The sequence below is a fragment of the Neodiprion pinetum genome, chromosome 5, assembly GCF_021155775.2.
Source record: "Neodiprion pinetum isolate iyNeoPine1 chromosome 5, iyNeoPine1.2, whole genome shotgun sequence".
Taxonomy (NCBI): domain Eukaryota; kingdom Metazoa; phylum Arthropoda; class Insecta; order Hymenoptera; family Diprionidae; genus Neodiprion; species Neodiprion pinetum.
This window is the reverse complement of record NC_060236.1, coordinates 20,880,282-20,898,150: the sequence shown is the minus strand read 5'-3', so window position 1 is coordinate 20,898,150 and position 17,869 is coordinate 20,880,282. Positions and strand designations below refer to the sequence as shown.

Below are 17,869 nucleotides of genomic sequence, written 5' to 3'. Positions count from 1 at the left end.
CAACACATTGCAATTTTACATTTGAGTATTCTCTTCCAAATTCGCGAACAGTATTATGCATTTATATTTTTCTCGTATCGAATATCCGCCAGCTGACATTTCACATCTAATATAATGAAATGTTGCGGTGATTTTTTACAGATTTTTTCACAATAAACTCAAAATTGGAGCAATCATGAGTTTCCGTTAGTCTATATGCGTCTAGAAAGCATAATTCATAGATAACTGATTGATTGATATGAGAAATAACTCAGGAATATAGTTCAGCTTTTTTGATTATGAATCTATTGATGATCCGTCGACGTTGTAATATTGGCAGGAATAATCATAATATCGTCCATTTCTTTGTACTCGAGGCTTGAATGATAAGCGCTTTCAGCGATCTGTGAGAGTTTTTCCGCCGTCGTTTTTCCCATTTGTTGAAGCATTTGAGAGAAACGGCCATTTGGATTTTTCAACAGAAAGTACGGGTGGCCAAATTCCTGTGAAAAAAATAGGCGAAATGAGATTTTCACTATTCTAATCTCGTATAGTCGCAGCCGAAGATATGATTTAAATATTCACACACCTCAATGCGGCCTCTCTCCATGACCAAGACTCGGTCACTGTCCATAATCGTGTTCAGACGATGAGCTATCGTCAAAACCGTACAATCAGCAAATTTCCGTCTTATGGTCTTTTGGATCAGAGCATCAGTTCTGAAGAAGATAAATAAGTGTAAAGACTATGTCAAAATCGACGAATACTCACAAAAAGTGATTCATGTTTGAACGAGCAGTCCCAGTTGATGATGCCAAATATTCTGGCTATCGATAAAATCTGAATAGCTAGCGGATTGGCACGACGATAAAGTTGATACGGTTAACGCTAACCTTTGGTCAATGTTGGCGGTTGCTTCGTCAAGCACGAGTAGTCGATTATTTCTCAGAATAGCTCTGGCCAAACAGATAAGCTGCCGCTGTCCAACACTAAAGTTGGCACCATTGGTGGCTACTCGAAAGTCAAGCGATGATGACAACTTCTCAAGTTCGACTTCCCGCAGGCTGTCCCACAGGTCAGCGTCTGAATACTGGTTGAATGGGTCTAAATTGTAGCGAAGACTTGCTGAGAACAAGGTTGGTTCTTGGGGAATAATCGAGATTCGAGGACGTAGCTCTTGCAGCCCGATTGACTTTGTATCTATCCCGTCTAATAATATTTCGCCCTCGATTCCGTCTCCGGTCAATCGGAACAGCGCCGAGATGAGCGAAGATTTTCCAGCACCAGTTCTTCCCACTATGCCAACTTTCCAGCCAGGCTTTATTCTCAAATTCAGATCCTGTTGTAAGATGATAAAAACAGAATGACGTATCGAAGGGATGCTTGGACTAACAAGGAGAACACCCCAAGTATATCTCATCGATTTTTTTTTATTTTTTGACATGATGCAGTACATCATAAAATGTTAGACACGTATTTTTCACATCGTGATTAGGCCGTATAAGGGGTAAACGATATCCCTGAAACTCACCCCCAAAAAATAAGGTATGTACCACCGAGGATAAAACACTGCGCAGATTATCGTCTATTGATGGTAAATAGTGCCCAATTGATTTTATCGAGAAAATTCACGTCAGTATCAAGAAATCCTATGAAACCGTAAGTTTCTGTAAGCAAACTTTAGAGGTAGTATTCACCCTGTCGACGGCCAGATTACCACGTGAAAAAAATACGTATTCAATTTTTTTTTTTTTATAGTACTACATACTATACAGGTTAAAGAAAATTGGTGACGTAGACCTCGGAACTTTTCTTATGATTAAAAAAATATGGTATCTTATACTGATTAAACATATTATAAAATGGGCATTGAGAACGATCACTGATGGATGAAGAAATAGCACACCGATAAAATGAGAATATATAAGAGGAGGATCGATTCTACAGAAATCAGTTCTATAGGTCAAATGTTTAACAAAATATGCTCTACAGACTCGCTTCTACAAAATATGTTTTTACAGAATATTTTTCTACAGTACATTGTTTGCGAAATATTTTTGTACAGAAAGAAATTCGAGATTTTCATCAGAAATAATCCTGCAAGAATTATTGCTATATCTACAGGAGAATTGTTCTATAGAATATTTTTCGACAGAATATTTTTGTACAGAACATTTTTTTACAGAAATTTGTCAATGAACTGCATTAATGTATACACACTCACCTTGAGTACTGAAGGTTTGTCCTCGGCATATTTCATGGAGACTTGATTAAAAACCAAACCACCATTAGATGGCCAAGTGGGCGGAGGAGGGTTGTCAGTTGTGAAGGGTCCCTCTTGAGGTAAATTTGTATATTGAAGAATTCTTTCTACTGAGATCATCTGGGCAACTGCCTCGGAGAATAACCTTGCTCCAAGTTGAATCGCACCAGTCAACAGTAGGCATTGTGAAATCGCCAAACCCACAGTTCCACTGAGAAGGCTACCTAAGAAACAGGAGATACCAGAATTATGTCTTAGTTCCCCGTTGCACCTAAACATTGCTGTATCGTTTAGCCCGAGACAGATAAATGCGAACCATTATTCAGCAGAATGAACGAGAAACAAACAGAAGTAGTGAAAAGGCACGAAATAAGATCGACGGTGCACGCAAATGCAACCAACGTGGCATAGGTCAGGTAAGAGGCACCAGTGTGATCGTCTTGGTGATGATCATATTCCATCCGCAGCATTTTCTCCACTCGCGTACCATGGCTCCGTATAGTCGTAAGACCATCCAAGGTAAAGCTGACTTGCGAGAATACTGAACTCTTGGCTGCAATCACAAATCGCTGATTCAACGCTTCGATTCATGCCCGAAGTATTGCCTCGGTGGAAATAACATGGCACATGTGAAAATTTAATGGTTTGTTCATGGACAGTAACGATGCAAGTTTCGTGTACTTTCAACTTACTGATTCCTTCGAGTCGTTTAATGTCTCGAATAGTTTCGAGAGAGTAGATTATGACGAAACATAACAGTCCACTAGTGATTATTACAGGTATGACCATCAACGGCATTACACTGGTAACAATGCCGAATATTCCCAACACCATAGTAAGAATCTGAGATGCCATCATGAATGCTTGCGGCAGGAGTTCATCCATTGCACCCACATCCTTTGAGAATCGATTTAAGATCCTCCCTGTGCAAAAAACATTTTAGACAAGTCCATGACAATAGTAAAAGTAATGAGCGCTGCAAAATTTATACCACAATGACTGACAATGAGTCGATCAGCAGAATATTAAGAGCGAGTTCATCTTCCGAACCTTCCTTGTAAAGTTTAACGTACCGATTGGGTTGGTGTTAAAAAATCTCATTGGAGCCCGCAAAAGGTTGGCGAACATGGAGTTGTGGATATTGCGACTGGCGTTCATGCATATTCTCATGAAAATCAAGCTGCTCAGTATATTTAGGAAAACGGTTGCTATGATTACCACTGTGTAAACTTCGACTGCTACATTTTTACGCAGCAATCCGGCTTCATCGAACCATCGCGATTTGTCTGCGGAAAATATCCCTGCAGAAACATTTGTAGTGTGATCTCGTTTACTCGTCAAGTTTTCAGAAACGGACTCGTTTGATTCTGACACGAGTACGACGACATTATGATTAATCCAGTAAGTCAGCCAATAATCGTTCGCAATTGGTACCGTCATTGCAATTATGAAAGTTGCCACAAGCCAGGTTAGCCAACAGAAGTTACCACCTGCCTTGAAGTAGCTCGTGAATACTTCAAATGATGATTTTTTTCTTGTCATCTCCTCTTCACTGATATCTGCAGATCCTTTGGCATCCTCAGGAGCATCTTTTGAATCTTGAGTGCCGCTCCCAGTTACGAATGAAGCCTGAAAGCACATGTCACAGTTTATTATACCTGTGTGAATCACTACATGGTAGAATTTCAATCGTCAAACTATTATGTCAAACATTACATCGAATGTTTCAACATAGTTATTGGTATGTCTATTCAGCAAAGGTTCCATAGCCAATTACTCATCGTAGGTACCTCGTCTTCCATGTTTTCCTCGCTACTTTCGTCCGCCTTTTCGGCTTCATTAGAGTTCTTCTTCCTGAAAGAAGTGATTGCCTGCAGACCATTCTGGGTTACCTCATCATATGTGCCTTGACGTTTCACGGTTCCCTACAATTAAACACTTGACTAGCAACATCAAAATTTGTCGACGTCACATGCAAACCCAGGAAAGTATGAACATCAGTTCGGTGTACCCTTCCGACGTCGTAACTCATGTATGTTGTAGAACATTGAAAACAAGAAGATATGTATTTTGTTTATACTGGAATAGCGTTTTGATGGGGTGAAAATGATTTCCAAAAATGGGCACCCTATGGGGTGGTTTCTCAGTCTCGGATGAAGCGCATGATGTATTTGAATGAAGCCAACGCTGAAATGTTTCATTCATTAACAGAAACATTTCAACGCTGGTTTCATTTAAATACATCAAGCGCATCAAGAAATGACCCCGTTGGGTGCCCGTCTTTGAGGGTCATTTTCAACCCCTTAAATCGTTCTTCGCCGGTAAAGAAGATACGTGTCTTTTTATTTTCAATATTCTACCACATACACGAGTTGCAATGAATTTGAAGGGGGGCTCCAAAGTGGCGTACCTTTGAAGTCACAGAACGGTTCTACTCACCCGATCAAGAACAATAATGTAGTCACTTTGCCGCAGGTATTGCAGCTGATGAGTAACAACGATCCGTGTTTTACCATTTAGGAAACCTTTGATGCATTCTTCAAACAATTGACGGCCGACATGAGTATCAACAGCGCTCAAAGGATCGTCAAGCAAGTAAATATCGGCGTCTTTGTAAATGGCTCTGGCCAGATTGACCCGAGCTCTCTGGCCTCCCGACAAAGAAACGCCTCTGTCCCCAACGAAGCTCAAATCGCCTTGAGGTAACTGCTCAAAGTCTTTAACGAGTGCGCAAACGCTCGTCACCTGAAGAATATGTAATTAGTTGCCAAAGTTGTGGAAGCAATCGACTGATAATTCAACCAACGTACGTCTTCATATCGCTTTCTGTCGAAGGCCTGGCCAAAGAGAATGTTGTCGCGTATGGTACCAGAGAAGAGCCAGGGATCTTGACTAGTGTAAGAGATGCAAATGTCTCGACTGCTGATTCTGTTTTTGTCATTGTTTTCGTTAGTGTAAAAAGACAATCTTCCAGCTCCGACTGATAACTCCCCTAGCAGGAGATGCAGCAACGACGATTTCCCTGATCCAACGGATCCCACAACCATGGAGAGCGATTGACTCTTTACCTTCATCGAAACTTCGCATAAAGTTGGTGGCAGCTGACCACTGATCCAATTTCCAGCGACGTTGACCAATTCAACCCCAATTCCGTTTTTGAACTTTTCATCTATTGTACCGATCACATTCCTTCTTAGTCCATTCACCGACAATGCAGACTTCTCGTTGGATTGTTCTTTGTCCTCCAGTAAAGACTCCTAAAGCAATGATTCGTAATGTTCCGGAAGCACAATTGTTCAGGAAATATTTGGGCACTTTAGTACGCAATAATTAGAATGATCGAAAAATTCTGCATCAGATACATTTTTCGTAACGAGTTTTTGGTAAGCGGTAGCAAAGTGAAACACAATAAATCTCCAAAATTCCTATTTTTGTGATTTTTACTCATCGCTTGATTCAACTCGTCAACTACAAATCAAATCAGATTATAATTTCAGTGATATTTTGAAAGCCAAGTAATAACATGTTCCTTGATCAAACAAGGTAGACACAGCATTATAAGCAGCAGCACTTACCAGTTCTTCTGTTATTCTGGGCTCTAGCGATGCATTTGTTGCATGTTCTTTACGTTCCTGGATTGCACTAAGTGATTCAGCTTCAAAATTCTTTGGCTCCTCTACTTCGGCCAACAGTAAGAAGTCCTAAGAAATACACAAGTCGCCGGTACATGATCAACAATGAAAATGGGAACGCAGAGTGTTGAACCAACCGTTATTCTCTCCAAAGAGACAGAGGCCTCCCCAACCTGATAGATTGCTTGCGAAAACTCGTAAGTACACGATATTCGCAACATGTTTAATAATACGGCTACCGTAAATGCCACTTCTGCATTCAAAGAATTGTCCATCAGCGCGAAAACAGTCATTGTTATATAAACAGCGAGTCGTCCAGAAAATATCGGCATACTGAGTGATATTCCTCTTACATATGACGAGTAGGTAATTAGTTTTACCTCCAATGCTCGAATTTTCGACACTATCATCTCAAACGACTTTTCCCACGAGTGCATTTTCACCACCTGTGGAAACAGTCTTTATCGTGTATCATCAATGATTAAGAGGATGTAATGTGTCATCATGATTCTAGCATAACCGGTTTGCTGTATCTCGCATTTGCTGACGATATTGAATTGACAGTACCTGTATTCCAGATATCATCTCACTCATCAGCTGAACCCTTTCATCCGTTTTTACTGCAATCTGGGTTCTCAACTTGGTGGTAACTCGAGATAAAGTTCCTTGGATGGGTACAGCCTGAATTATAATAACCGCCAATCCCGCAAAGGTGGCCAAGCCCACAGCTCTCCACATGATGTACCCAAACAAAGTCAACTGTAATCAAACCCACAGGGTTCACAGATCGGTTGCAGAATACGGCTTTAACTGAAAGTGCACATTCGACAGTCTAGAGAGTCCCAGTTTGTTACAAAATGCTACACATAATTCTAGGTGTAAAGTTGGCGTTATCATTATTTTCACCCATTACCTGTAATGGAACGGTCCATATAAAGTGGAGGTATACAAAGAGATTGTCGAATCGAGCCACATCATTGCTAATCAAATTAGCGACCTTCCCTGCAGCGAGATTGTTTACCGCAGCCAAGTCGAGGCGTAGGACCTGAAACCCATGATGGCAATGACGGACTGTGAGTGCTACAGAAGCCACAACGACTCTAGAATTAGTACGACAAATGCGTTCCCGATTGACAGCATTTTATTACCATGGAGTTATTAACTCTTTGCGAAGAGTTTTGATGTCGAGTATCACGAATGGACATTCATCAGTATGAGATGGCTAATTCACAAATTAAAAATTGTAAACAGTATCTGACAAAAATCCACTGTCGTTTAATCACGGAATCTCGTCACCGTCACTCACCTTTCTGTAAATAATCGAACAGCAAGCAATCCTCATGCACATTCCGGTCTCTCTGGCACGGAGAACTGCGTGGTTGTCCATGAATATCATGCTGATAGTGACGAAGGACAGGGTAGCAGCGCTTAAAAGAGCCTGGTTTTGTGACATCTCAGTTTCACCGTGACGGAAATAGCTGATCACCCACTTTTGGCATAACGGCTGCATGGGTCGCAATATCAGCTGTGCGATGACGCATAGCGTCCATTGGAGCACGGCTTGAAACCAGAATACTCTGATTAGTGGCCAAATCAGACTTGGGCGTCTCTTTAACATCTTTTTTTCACCCCCGTTCGCCTTTGACTCAATGCTCAGCTTCGCCAACTCCTTCTTCCATTCTCTAGATCAAACACAATCACGGTGAAAACGTTTGATTCATGTTAATGAACATTAGTCATCTGGGTTACTCAATATCGGGAAAAATTTTGTTCCTCTTACTTTTCTAGACGATCCCCGAGACCTTCGGATTCGTTTGACTCTAAGGGATTGTACAGATCTTCAGTCTGTAATTTACGTTTCATTCCTATCAAAAAAATCGGTAACGTCCATCTGAAATCCAAAACAATTCTGTATGTGACAGCAGTTGAATAATACAGAAATCGGCTAGTAGTAAATTGAAATCAAGACCTATGAAATAATGCTAAAGTTCTCTTGCAGTAGTCGGAATATCTCGCCAAAAGACGTCAACAAGACATCCTCGTGCAGCATTACATTGATCGCTGTAATGTACAAAAAAAAAAAAGCAAAACTCTTTGGGGTCGAAATTTTGATGGTCTAAATCCCCGAAATTATAAATTTCCTTCAGTTAAGTCACATAATCACGAAACTCCGAACATTTGAAAGCCGAACTTTCGAATTCCCGAATGAAAAGTCCCGAAACTGCACTCTTCCGACGCGCGACGGCTCGAAGTTTCTAGTTAGAAGGAACTACGGATTGTCGGGGGTTTGCTGTTCTGTGCAATGCTTGTATGTTTGGAACTTTAATTCCTCGGTGCTTTTTTGTTTTGAAATGTTGTATTATGGAACTTCAACTTTCTGAATTTTATAGATTCAGAAATCTATAATTTCAAGGGATTGAATCGTCGGAGATTTATGTTTTCGGAATTTCAATTACACGGCAAAAAATCATCGACCAATTTTACCAGTAACAATATTACGAATTATGCAAATTCTTCAATGCATGACTTTTGTATTTCATAGTAACATCATAAGCTTTAAAGAAAAACAATCAACAGAACCATATTCATCTAAAGAAAATAAGTCGGTTTTTTTTTATTCTCGATCAGTATGTGAGATAGGTTTTTACTTGTTTTATTTTTATATCATCTCTAGAATGAATTTGGTAACTTTTATACCGTGGAGCGTCATTACAGTCTCGCTGTTGGGGCTTCCGTTGTGACAGAACTAAGGTAAGTGTACCAGTTATTTACACGCTTAGATCTAATTATTGACCCTTTTATTTTCCAAAATTTTAAATTTATGGCACAAGTTATGAATTTCTTGATGATTAAAACCAATTGCTAAAGAGTTAGACACTACAAGTTTTGTTTTTGGTAATTTTAGAACTAAAGATCAAACAAATACAACCAAAAAAGGTGAATAATTGGGACAAGGCCAATGACTGATACACTTACCGTATCATAGACATCCCTACTCTTCAACCTTGTGAAACTAGTGCAGCCCCTAGGTAGCCCCCACCACGGCAATGATATCCACGCTAGCTGTTTCAAATGCGATGGTGAGCAAAGCTCTGTGAAACGTATGGAGGGGAAATATAGGAGAACAGAATTCTAATGGCAAGGCTTACCTACATTGACGCTCCACTGTACATTCCTCAGTTGCCGTATGTTCCGATAGATCAAAGTGTGCTTAATATTTCTAACGAAAATCTATAAAACTAGTTGAATATATTATTTGAACCATATGTGAGTGCAATGTAGGCAGCAAATGGATAATGTATAGTTGGGTATATATTTTTTCACGCATGGCTTACCCAAAACATAGCCGGCTCAAGAAGTTTGCAGATTCCTGGGGATTTTTCGCCCTGTTTTTCGTCTTAGCGACCATATTTTTACCGTCTATTTGTTGGTCTCGTTGCTTTCAGACGGTTTGGAACGTGTCTTTATCTCTGTTTTCTGCCAAATAGAACGAAGAAACTATGACATTCAATCCAACGGCGCGTAAAGAAGAAAATACAGAATAAGTTTTTTTTTCAATTCGACCACTAAAGTTTAAGAAAAAAAAAGATTCTTGCCTTACGTTTTCACTCTTCTAAGAAAAGTAGATATTCTTTGCTGGTTGACAACTAAATAAGGTGGAAATAAGGTAGCAATCTTCCCACAAAACTTGGCTATTGATACTTGATCTGAATAGTATTAATTCAGTCACTTTTCAAATACTTTTACAAAATGAGTACTATCGACGTTTTACAGATACACTAACAATTCCAAATAAAATTGTTTCACTCACCGGTGTTACCGTTTCATCTCACTAACGATGAATACCTGTTAGCCGTTCCGACGCGATCGTCGCAAACTTTTTCTTACCACCGCGGCGATAAGACGCCGACGACAATTCTGGTGCATTCGCGCTGATAGCAAATTTCCCATCTTCTTCATCACATTGCTTGCTAATAATTATTCGTGTATTCACCACGAAATGGATTAAACTGAAAAAAGTGGGGCAGTCAATTTATAACACACGTCATTGCTCGACATGTTTTATGAATATTGGAATGCCACAATTGATATAGTTAAACATAATGCTTTAGTCAATAGTTGACCCAGCAGACGATCACGTGTTTATAATGGAGTGACATAATCGAGATTGAACAACGTTTATATATTCAGTATATTTTTTCAACAGTTGGTATGCTTTAAATGAACATAATAACAGGTAAACGATATATTTGAATAGAAATAGTGTATCCCGGGAAAATATGATTAGATCTGATTATACGCTCACAAAACTTAATTAGATCTAATGAAATCGAGGTTTCGTTCTTATTATATTACATAATTCATAGACCCATTCGGATCTCATTGACTTCAAATATATTGTAACGATTACTGATGCCAATGCGATTCAGCCTGTCTGATTATTAATTTTTTCATTATCAATTAATCTTCTGCTGACAGGTATGGTATACAATGTCGTCTGCTGCTTTGATGGGCCCAAGGCTTTATTGATAAGCGCTATCAGCAGCTTATAAAAGTATTTTCGAGGTCGTCATTCCAGTTTGCTGAAGCATTTGCGTAAAAAAGCCATTGGGATCTTTTAACAGTAGATGCGGAGGACCAAATTCCTGTATAAAAAACATCAAGCTCGCTTACTCTGGTCATACAGGTGCTTGGTATTCTTGAACTTCGTGAATAGATTGAAAGAATTACGTACCACGATGCAGCCTCCATCTATGACCAAGACTCGGTCACTGTCCATTATTGTTTTAATTTGATGCGCTATCGTCAGTACCGTGCTGTCAGAAAACCTCCGTCTTATAGTGGTTTGGATCAAAGCGTCAGTGCTAGAAAAGAATAAAGACGTATTGACGGTACTAACTTTCATGAATACTAATCTAAATTTACAGAGGACTGATTAGATGACCAACAAAATTAAAAAATTCAATTTATTTCGTTCGGCGATCAATGAAAGGGTTCGGGCCTATAATCTGCAGCTTCGAACAGCTTGACGTCATCTTCACTAACATTCGGTCGATGTTGGCAGTAGCTTCATCAAGCACGATGAGCCGATTGTTTCTGAGGATTGCTCTGGCCAAGCAGATCAGTTGTCGCTGCCCGATACTAAAGTTGGCTCCACCCTCAGCAACTTGGAAGTCGAGGGATGATACCAAGTTACCAAGTTCTACTTCTCGTAGGCTGTCCCACAATTCTGAGTCTGAGTACCTATTAAAAGGGTCCAAGTTATAACGGAGACTTGCTGAGAACAAGACTGGCTCTTGGGGAATGACGGAGATTCGAGAACGCAGATCGTGCAGCCCTATTGACATAGTGTCTATCTCATCCAAAAGAATTTCACCCTCTAATCCGTCTCCAGTTAACCGAAACAGCGCCGAAATGAGCGAGGATTTTCCTGCACCAGTCCTTCCCACTATGCCAACCTTCCAGCCAGGCTTTATATTGAAATTTAGATTCTGTGGTGAAACAATGTAAAATCAGAACCAACATTCAAGGAAACGATAGGTTGTTTACATTGTGATAAAAATATAGAGTTGTCCAATTCAAAGTCTTATTTCAATTGGTCTCATCAAAAAATTCCAATTCTACACAAAAGGTATTCCTGGAGCTTATTTCGATGGCTATTGGCAGACAATATTCCCGCCTATGATCAGAACATTGCATGGAAAACATTCAATGAATAATTGGAAACCAGGGCACAATAAGTATGATGAACCATCAAAGTAGCGTTGCAAAGAGATGAATGTTTGTATCTGCAGTTCATCTGTTCAAGTATACCTTCAGTACCAGTGGTTCATCATCAGCATATTTCATGGAGACACCTTTGAAAACCAAACCACCCTTACAGGGCCAATCAGCTGGAGGTGACAACGACTTTTTCCCTGGGCAAATTTGTATATTGAAGAACTCTCTCCACTGATATCATTTGCGCAACTACCATAGCAAATAGTCTGATACCATATTGAACCAGACCAGTTAAGGTCAAGCATTGTGAAATTGCGAGACCCACAGATCCGCCCAGAAAGTTTCCTAGGCATATTAAGAATCTGCATTATATCCAATGATTTGTTTCTGATAACTTTATGGTACGAAGTCGGGTGATACAAACCATCATTCAAAAAGATCAACGAAAAGCAAACGAAGGCAGTAAAAAAGCAAGAAATAAGGTCGAGAGTAAACCCGAAGGCAGTCGCAGTGGCAATCGTCAGATACCAGGCACCGGTGTTCACGTCTTGGTGACGGTCGAATTCCTTCACCATCATTTCTTCGACCGCTGTACCTCTGCTTCGAATCGTGGTTAATCCATCCAAAGTAGAGCTGATTTGCGAAAAGACTGGACTTTTGGCTGTGATTATTATTTATTGGTTTATAAAACGTTTGGGCGGAATTGCAAATACATTCGATAAGTGACTGAACGCTTCCTGAACCAGTTTTAATGCTTACTCATTCCTTCCAGTCGCCTGATGTCCCGGGTAACTCTGAGAAAGTAGATCGTTACAAAATACATGAGTCCACACATGATCACTGCAGGAATAATCGCCAATGGTATGATAATGGCGACAATTACGAAGATCCCCAGTATCACGGTAAAAATCTGTAGTGCTTCCAAAATCGCCTTAGGCAATAATTCATCCATAGCACCAACGTCCTTCGAGAATCGGTTTAACACTCTCCCTATACAGAAATTAGTTGAAAGTGATTAGTCCATTACTAATCACATTGTGCCGATTCAGTGTAAAATTTAATTCAGTCATGTGATGAGGGAGGAAAATAGACAAATGAAAAAGAGCTACTAGGGTTCACTAACTTACCAGCTGGGTTGGTGTTGAAGAATCTCATAGGAGCCAACAAGAGATTGTAAAACATCGACTTGTGTATATTGCGACTGGCGTTCATGCATATTTTCATGAAGTGTAGACTGCGGAGGAAAAGAATGAGAACATTGGCCAGAATCAACGCTGTATAAACTTCAATCACTACGTTTGTACGCAGCAGTCCGAATTCATCAAACCACGCCGATTCAGATGTGACCGACATGTTAGCAGAATTGTTCAAAGCTTGATCTTGATCACCAACAATGAAATTGACTGATTGCGGCTCCACAACTTTGACGGTATTGTGATTTGTCCAGTAGGTCAGCCAATAATCACTCGCATTCGTTGCTACTTGTCCAATTATAAAAGTTACGCCGAGCCAGATCAGAGAGCAGATATGACCGCCTGACAAAAAGTAACTCTTGAATATTTGCGATAGTGGTTTTGCCGCCGTGAACTTTTCATTCTCTGACACTTTGGGCTTCTCACCACTTTTACATGATGCCTGAAAGCATAATTCATAATATATACTTTGGGATTCAACCATTAAATAATAATAATTGCCATTAGTCTAAGATCATTTTCAGAGTGCCAAGAAGGTTTTTGGTTTTCTTCTTGAAATTTCACAAGACCTTTACCAAATTACAACAAAGATTGAACCCAGTGGTATATTTTAAGATTGTTTGTCGAAACTATTGTGAGTACCTTGCCTTGGACGTTCTCTTCGGGACATTTGTTTGCTTCAAAATACCGACCAGCCTCGACTATCTTATCGTATTTTCCTTGACTCTTAATAGTACCCTAAAAAGGAAAAACGCTTCAGCGATGTTGATATCTTGCGACGTCCTAAGTGAGTTCTCATTGCAAAGTCCTTGCTCACACGATTGATGATGATTATGTCATCGGCTTGCTGCAGAAATTGTAGCTGATGAGTAGCGAGGATACGGGTTTTGCCCTTTAAAAAACCCTTGATACATTCTTCGAACAGATGACGAGCGACTGGAGCATCGACAGCGCTCAGAGGATCGTCGAGCAAGTAAAGATCGGCATCTTTATAAATGGCTCTGGCGAGATTGACACGAGCTCGCTGACCTCCGGACAGAATGGCTCCTCTTTCTCCGACGAAGCTCAAGTCACCATGAGGCAGCTGTTGGAAATCTTTATCGAGCACGCAAGCTGCTATCACCTGAAGCCAATGTACAAAAGTTACAGAGTTGTGGAAACACTTGCCTTGAAATCCAATTGACGTACTTCTTGGTAACGATTTTCGTCGTACGGTTGGCCAAGGAGAATATTATCGCGAATTGAGCCGGAGAAAAGCCAAGGTTCTTGGCTGGTGTATGACATGCAAATATCCCGACTATTGATCCTAATTTTCTCATTGTCTTGACCAGTGAAAAATGATAATTTACCAGCTCCGACCGACAACTCGCCTAACAGTAGTTGCAGCAATGACGACTTTCCTGAACCAACAGGTCCCACAACCACAGAGAGAGATTGGCTCTTTATTTCCATTGAAACGTCGCTCAAGGTTGGTGGAAACTGTCCACGTATCCAATTCCCGTTGACATTAAGTAGTTCAATCTCAATTCCATGTTCAAATCGTTTGCGTGACACTGTGCTCTTCAATTCTCTCTCTTCTTTCTGCGAAGTTGATTCGTCTATTTTTTCCACACCTTCGTCTCTCTGCAGTAGCGGAGACTCCTGGAAAAATAAGTAGTGTTGGTTTCAATTTCTTCCTCATTCTCGAGTATTTCACTTACCGTTTGATGTTCATTATTCTGAAGCACCGATTCGTTGGCTTCAGATTCAGCATTTTTTGAGATTCCCACTTCATCCATCAATAAGAAGTCCTAGAAGAGAGACGGGTAGTGTACAGTGGACAGGATTGATGCTGAAGGTAGAAATGGAGACTGCCAAACTAACAGTTATCCTTTTCAAAGACACAGCGGCCTCACTGGCCTGAATGATAGCTGCCGGAACCGCGATACCACACGTCATTTGAAGCACGTTGAAAAAAGTGATCATGGGAAACACTATTTCTGGCGTCAGAGAATTTCCCATTAGTACAAAGGTAACCATTGTCACCCAAACAGTGATTCGTCCGGAGAAATTCATCAAGCCGAGCAGTATTCCTCTCAGGTACAGCCAGTACGCTAACAGCTTTAACTCCGGACCTCGAATCTTCCATAATATAGTCTCGAAGGGTTTTTCCCAAGTGTACATCTTCACCACCTGTTGAAAGATATGACAAAATTACGATTTCGCAAACGACAATATTCTTCTCCCCGATTTTTCGATATCGCTTGATTCTCCGTGATGTTGAATTTAAGCCTATACCTGGATTCCGGCTATTATCTCACGAATCAGCTGCACCCTCTCGTCTGTTTTTACTGCTATCTTTGATCTCAACTTTCCTCCAACGTGGGACAAGTAACCCTGAATTGGTAAAGTCTGGACCAGCATAGCAGCCATACCGACCAAAGTTGCGACACCCAAAGATTGCCACATCACGTATCCTATCAATGACATCTGCAATCAATGGCACCAAGATAATTCACCCTGAATGAGACTAGTCGACGCTACTATAAGCCCGAAATTTCTGTCTAAAATTATCTTTGATATCACGATTATCATGCATTACTTGCAACGGCATGATCCAAACGAAGTGAAGGTATATTAGAAGCATATCGAATCGAGCCACATCATTGCTGATCAAATTGGCGACTTTGCCGGTAGCTGCATTTTTCACGGCAGTCAAGTTCAGACGTAAAAGCTGAAACATATATTAGTAATGATCGGATTCTGTAGACCGTAATTCGTTGGATGGTGTTATCCTTAAATTAGGTATTGCAGTTTCTTCCTAATTCAATCATTCCGAGTTGTTACCGAAGATCTGTGATTGGAGAATCGTTCTTGGTTTTCAAACACTTCTATGAGTAAAAGTGTTCTAACTATATATTAACCTTTCTGTATATCAACGAACAGCACGCGATCCTGATGCACATCCCGATTTCTTGGGTGCGAAGTCTGTTGTGGTGTTCGATGAGTATCAGAGCAAGAGTGACGAGAATTAGAGCGCCAGCGTTTAGGAGACCCTGATTTTGCGATATCGAGTTTTCGCCCGGATTGAAGTAACCGATCACCCATCCTTGGCATATTGGCTGCATTATTTTCAGCCCGAGCAACAATACCAGAAAAAGCATTCCTTGCAGCATAAAAGGAACCCAGAACATCCGGATCAAGGCCCACTTCAGACTTGGCTGGCATTTTGAGCCTTTGTTCGTACTATTTTTAAACGTCGCTAATTCCTTCTTCCATTCTCTGGATCAATAAAAGTTTCGTTGGCAAACGAGGAGATTGATATCGTGTATTTTTCTCACCTTTCGAGACGATTGCTGAGATTCCCGGATTTGTTTGATTTTAGGGGATCGTACAAATCTTTTAATTGCAGAGAACGCTTACGTCCTTGCATAAAAATCGGCAAAGTCCATCTGCGGCCAAGACATTTTTTTTCAGCGTATAATTTGAGGATGGAACTCAACTGTGCTCATACAAATATTCATTAGTCTAACAAGCAACTAATTCTATTCACAAGAAAAAAGCATAATTCGACTAAATACTGAGTTAAGTCAGTTGAATATACATTTTTACGCAAAATTGATCGGATGATTCGAACGAAAATTCCCACACATTGGGCATTCCACGTTAATTTGACTAGGGTCTGACCTTCACCCTCTTGGATTTGGTTTACGATTTTTTATATTGTTGTTCCACCTCTAACGACTATTCCAGTTCTTTTTTCAGACCCTCCCCCTCCACCGTTGCTGCCGCCTTCGTCAGCGCCCTTAGAACTCCTTAAATTGTGATATTTTGATAGTGATTGCAATATTTTTGAAAGTCATGGAAAAAATCACACATTTCTGTGCCTAAAACCAAAAATATTCCAACCATAATTGAAGTGGGCAGGCAATATCCAATTTTTTTATAAAAGTTTTAATTTTTTTCTAATTTTCAGGGCTTAACATATCTTCTCTAATACAGCAAAAAATTATATATATACTTGTTGGAACAACAATATGCAAAATCGTGGACCAAATCCAGTTGGGTGAAGGTCCTTAGTCGAATTGACGTGGAATGCCCCATATGCACAAGAAATCGAGTTAATCTTTATGTCCATCACCAAATGATAACTTTCTTCTAGTAATACGATTTTTACTGAAATGGTTGCATAAAAATCAGAAGACGGTATGAAAAATAATTAACTTTCAATGATTCTTCTCCGTGTATGTATAATAATGTTCTATTCAGTTATTATCATTGTTAAGTTAACAAAAAGAAAATTTATTTAGAACAAAGACAACGTATAGTTATCTTTGATCAAGTGTTAAATTTGTGATAGCCAGCTGAGTGAAATTTGATAACCGCTGCGAAAAATAGAATTAACTATTTGCAAATGTTATTCGTATACTTGCGCAATGAGACTTTGAAAATAATTCAAACCAAAACATTCATAATGAAACGGAATGAATAATCGCGAAAAAAACGATACGACAAGAAATAGCTTATAATAACAAATAGTAATAAATAATTTTGTCTTACCCAAAACACAACCAGCTGAGGAAGTTTGCAGTTTCCTTGGGATTTCTTCTCCTGTGTTCCTCTATTTCGTTTAGCATATTTCAAACGTTCGTTTAATCAGTCGCGTAATTTCTGGACAGACCTGAAGCCTGCAGCAGGGTGAGAGAAAGAAATGAAAAATTTGTCTAATTATATCATGGTTTGGAATTTCCCCGGAATTTTCTCTGAAAAAATTCGATATCGACGAAAGCTCATGGAGAATTTCGCTAGTTCCGTTCTCTTTTTATCTACCGCACTAACTAACAATGGCCGATGTTCGTCAGACCAGACAAATTCAACTGCATAATATTCTGACATTCGAAACGCCTACAGCGCAATGACGTGCTCACAATGGATACGGAGATAATGTATCATCCCTTTCCCTTCTTCACTTCTTTGCAGATTGTGCATTAATCTTAGAAGAAAGATATGAAAAGCATTGTTCCAGGTCGTATCGAATCAGAATTCATCATTATTCATAGGGACTTAATTTTGCTTGTGAATGTTCGACAAATTATCCATAG

The 17,869-nt window shown here is 39.9% G+C and overlaps 1 protein-coding gene and 1 pseudogene across 8 annotated transcripts; both read right to left on the bottom strand.

Moving 5' to 3' along the window:
• Nucleotides 1-40: 40 nt before the first annotated feature.
• LOC124220060 (ATP-binding cassette sub-family C member 4-like) lies at nucleotides 41-9,830 on the bottom strand. 8 transcript variants are annotated; one of them, XM_046628451.1, is made up of 19 exons: nucleotides 9,210-9,329; nucleotides 9,024-9,113; nucleotides 8,851-8,966; nucleotides 7,655-7,765; nucleotides 7,181-7,556; nucleotides 6,788-6,919; nucleotides 6,442-6,633; nucleotides 6,012-6,320; nucleotides 5,818-5,943; nucleotides 5,053-5,499; nucleotides 4,682-4,987; nucleotides 4,033-4,167; nucleotides 3,316-3,871; nucleotides 2,935-3,165; nucleotides 2,559-2,795; nucleotides 2,204-2,466; nucleotides 873-1,318; nucleotides 569-698; nucleotides 41-482 (listed from the first exon to the last, which is right to left on the bottom strand). In XM_046628451.1, the coding sequence occupies exons 3-19, from the start codon at nucleotides 8,862-8,864 to the stop codon at nucleotides 285-287; spliced, it is 4,209 nt and encodes a 1,402-aa protein (XP_046484407.1). In that variant the 5' UTR covers nucleotides 8,865-8,966; nucleotides 9,024-9,113; nucleotides 9,210-9,329; the 3' UTR covers nucleotides 41-284. The 8 variants fall into 8 exon arrangements, with proteins under 8 accessions (XP_046484407.1, XP_046484404.1, XP_046484405.1 ...); XM_046628448.1 differs by having other exon boundaries at nucleotides 8,851-8,937; XM_046628449.1 differs by having other exon boundaries at nucleotides 8,851-8,937; nucleotides 9,024-9,105; nucleotides 9,210-9,302.
• On the bottom strand, nucleotides 9,686-17,833 carry LOC124220070 (ATP-binding cassette sub-family C member 4-like; annotated as a pseudogene).
• Nucleotides 17,834-17,869: the final 36 nt, after the last annotated feature.

Excerpts from the sequence above, each read along its gene's own strand:
- LOC124220060 (XM_046628446.1), bottom strand. The coding sequence starts at position 9,283 with ATGGTCGCTAAGACGAAAAACAGGGCGAAAAATCCCCAGGAATCTGCA. Across the intron at positions 1,319-2,203 it reads ACAAACCTTCAGTACTCAAG|GATCTGAATTTGAGAATAAA; the intron begins GTGAGTGTGTAT and ends ATCTTACAACAG. Across the intron at positions 699-872 it reads ACCGCCAACATTGACCAAAG|AACTGATGCTCTGATCCAAA; the intron begins GTTAGCGTTAAC and ends TATCTTCTTCAG.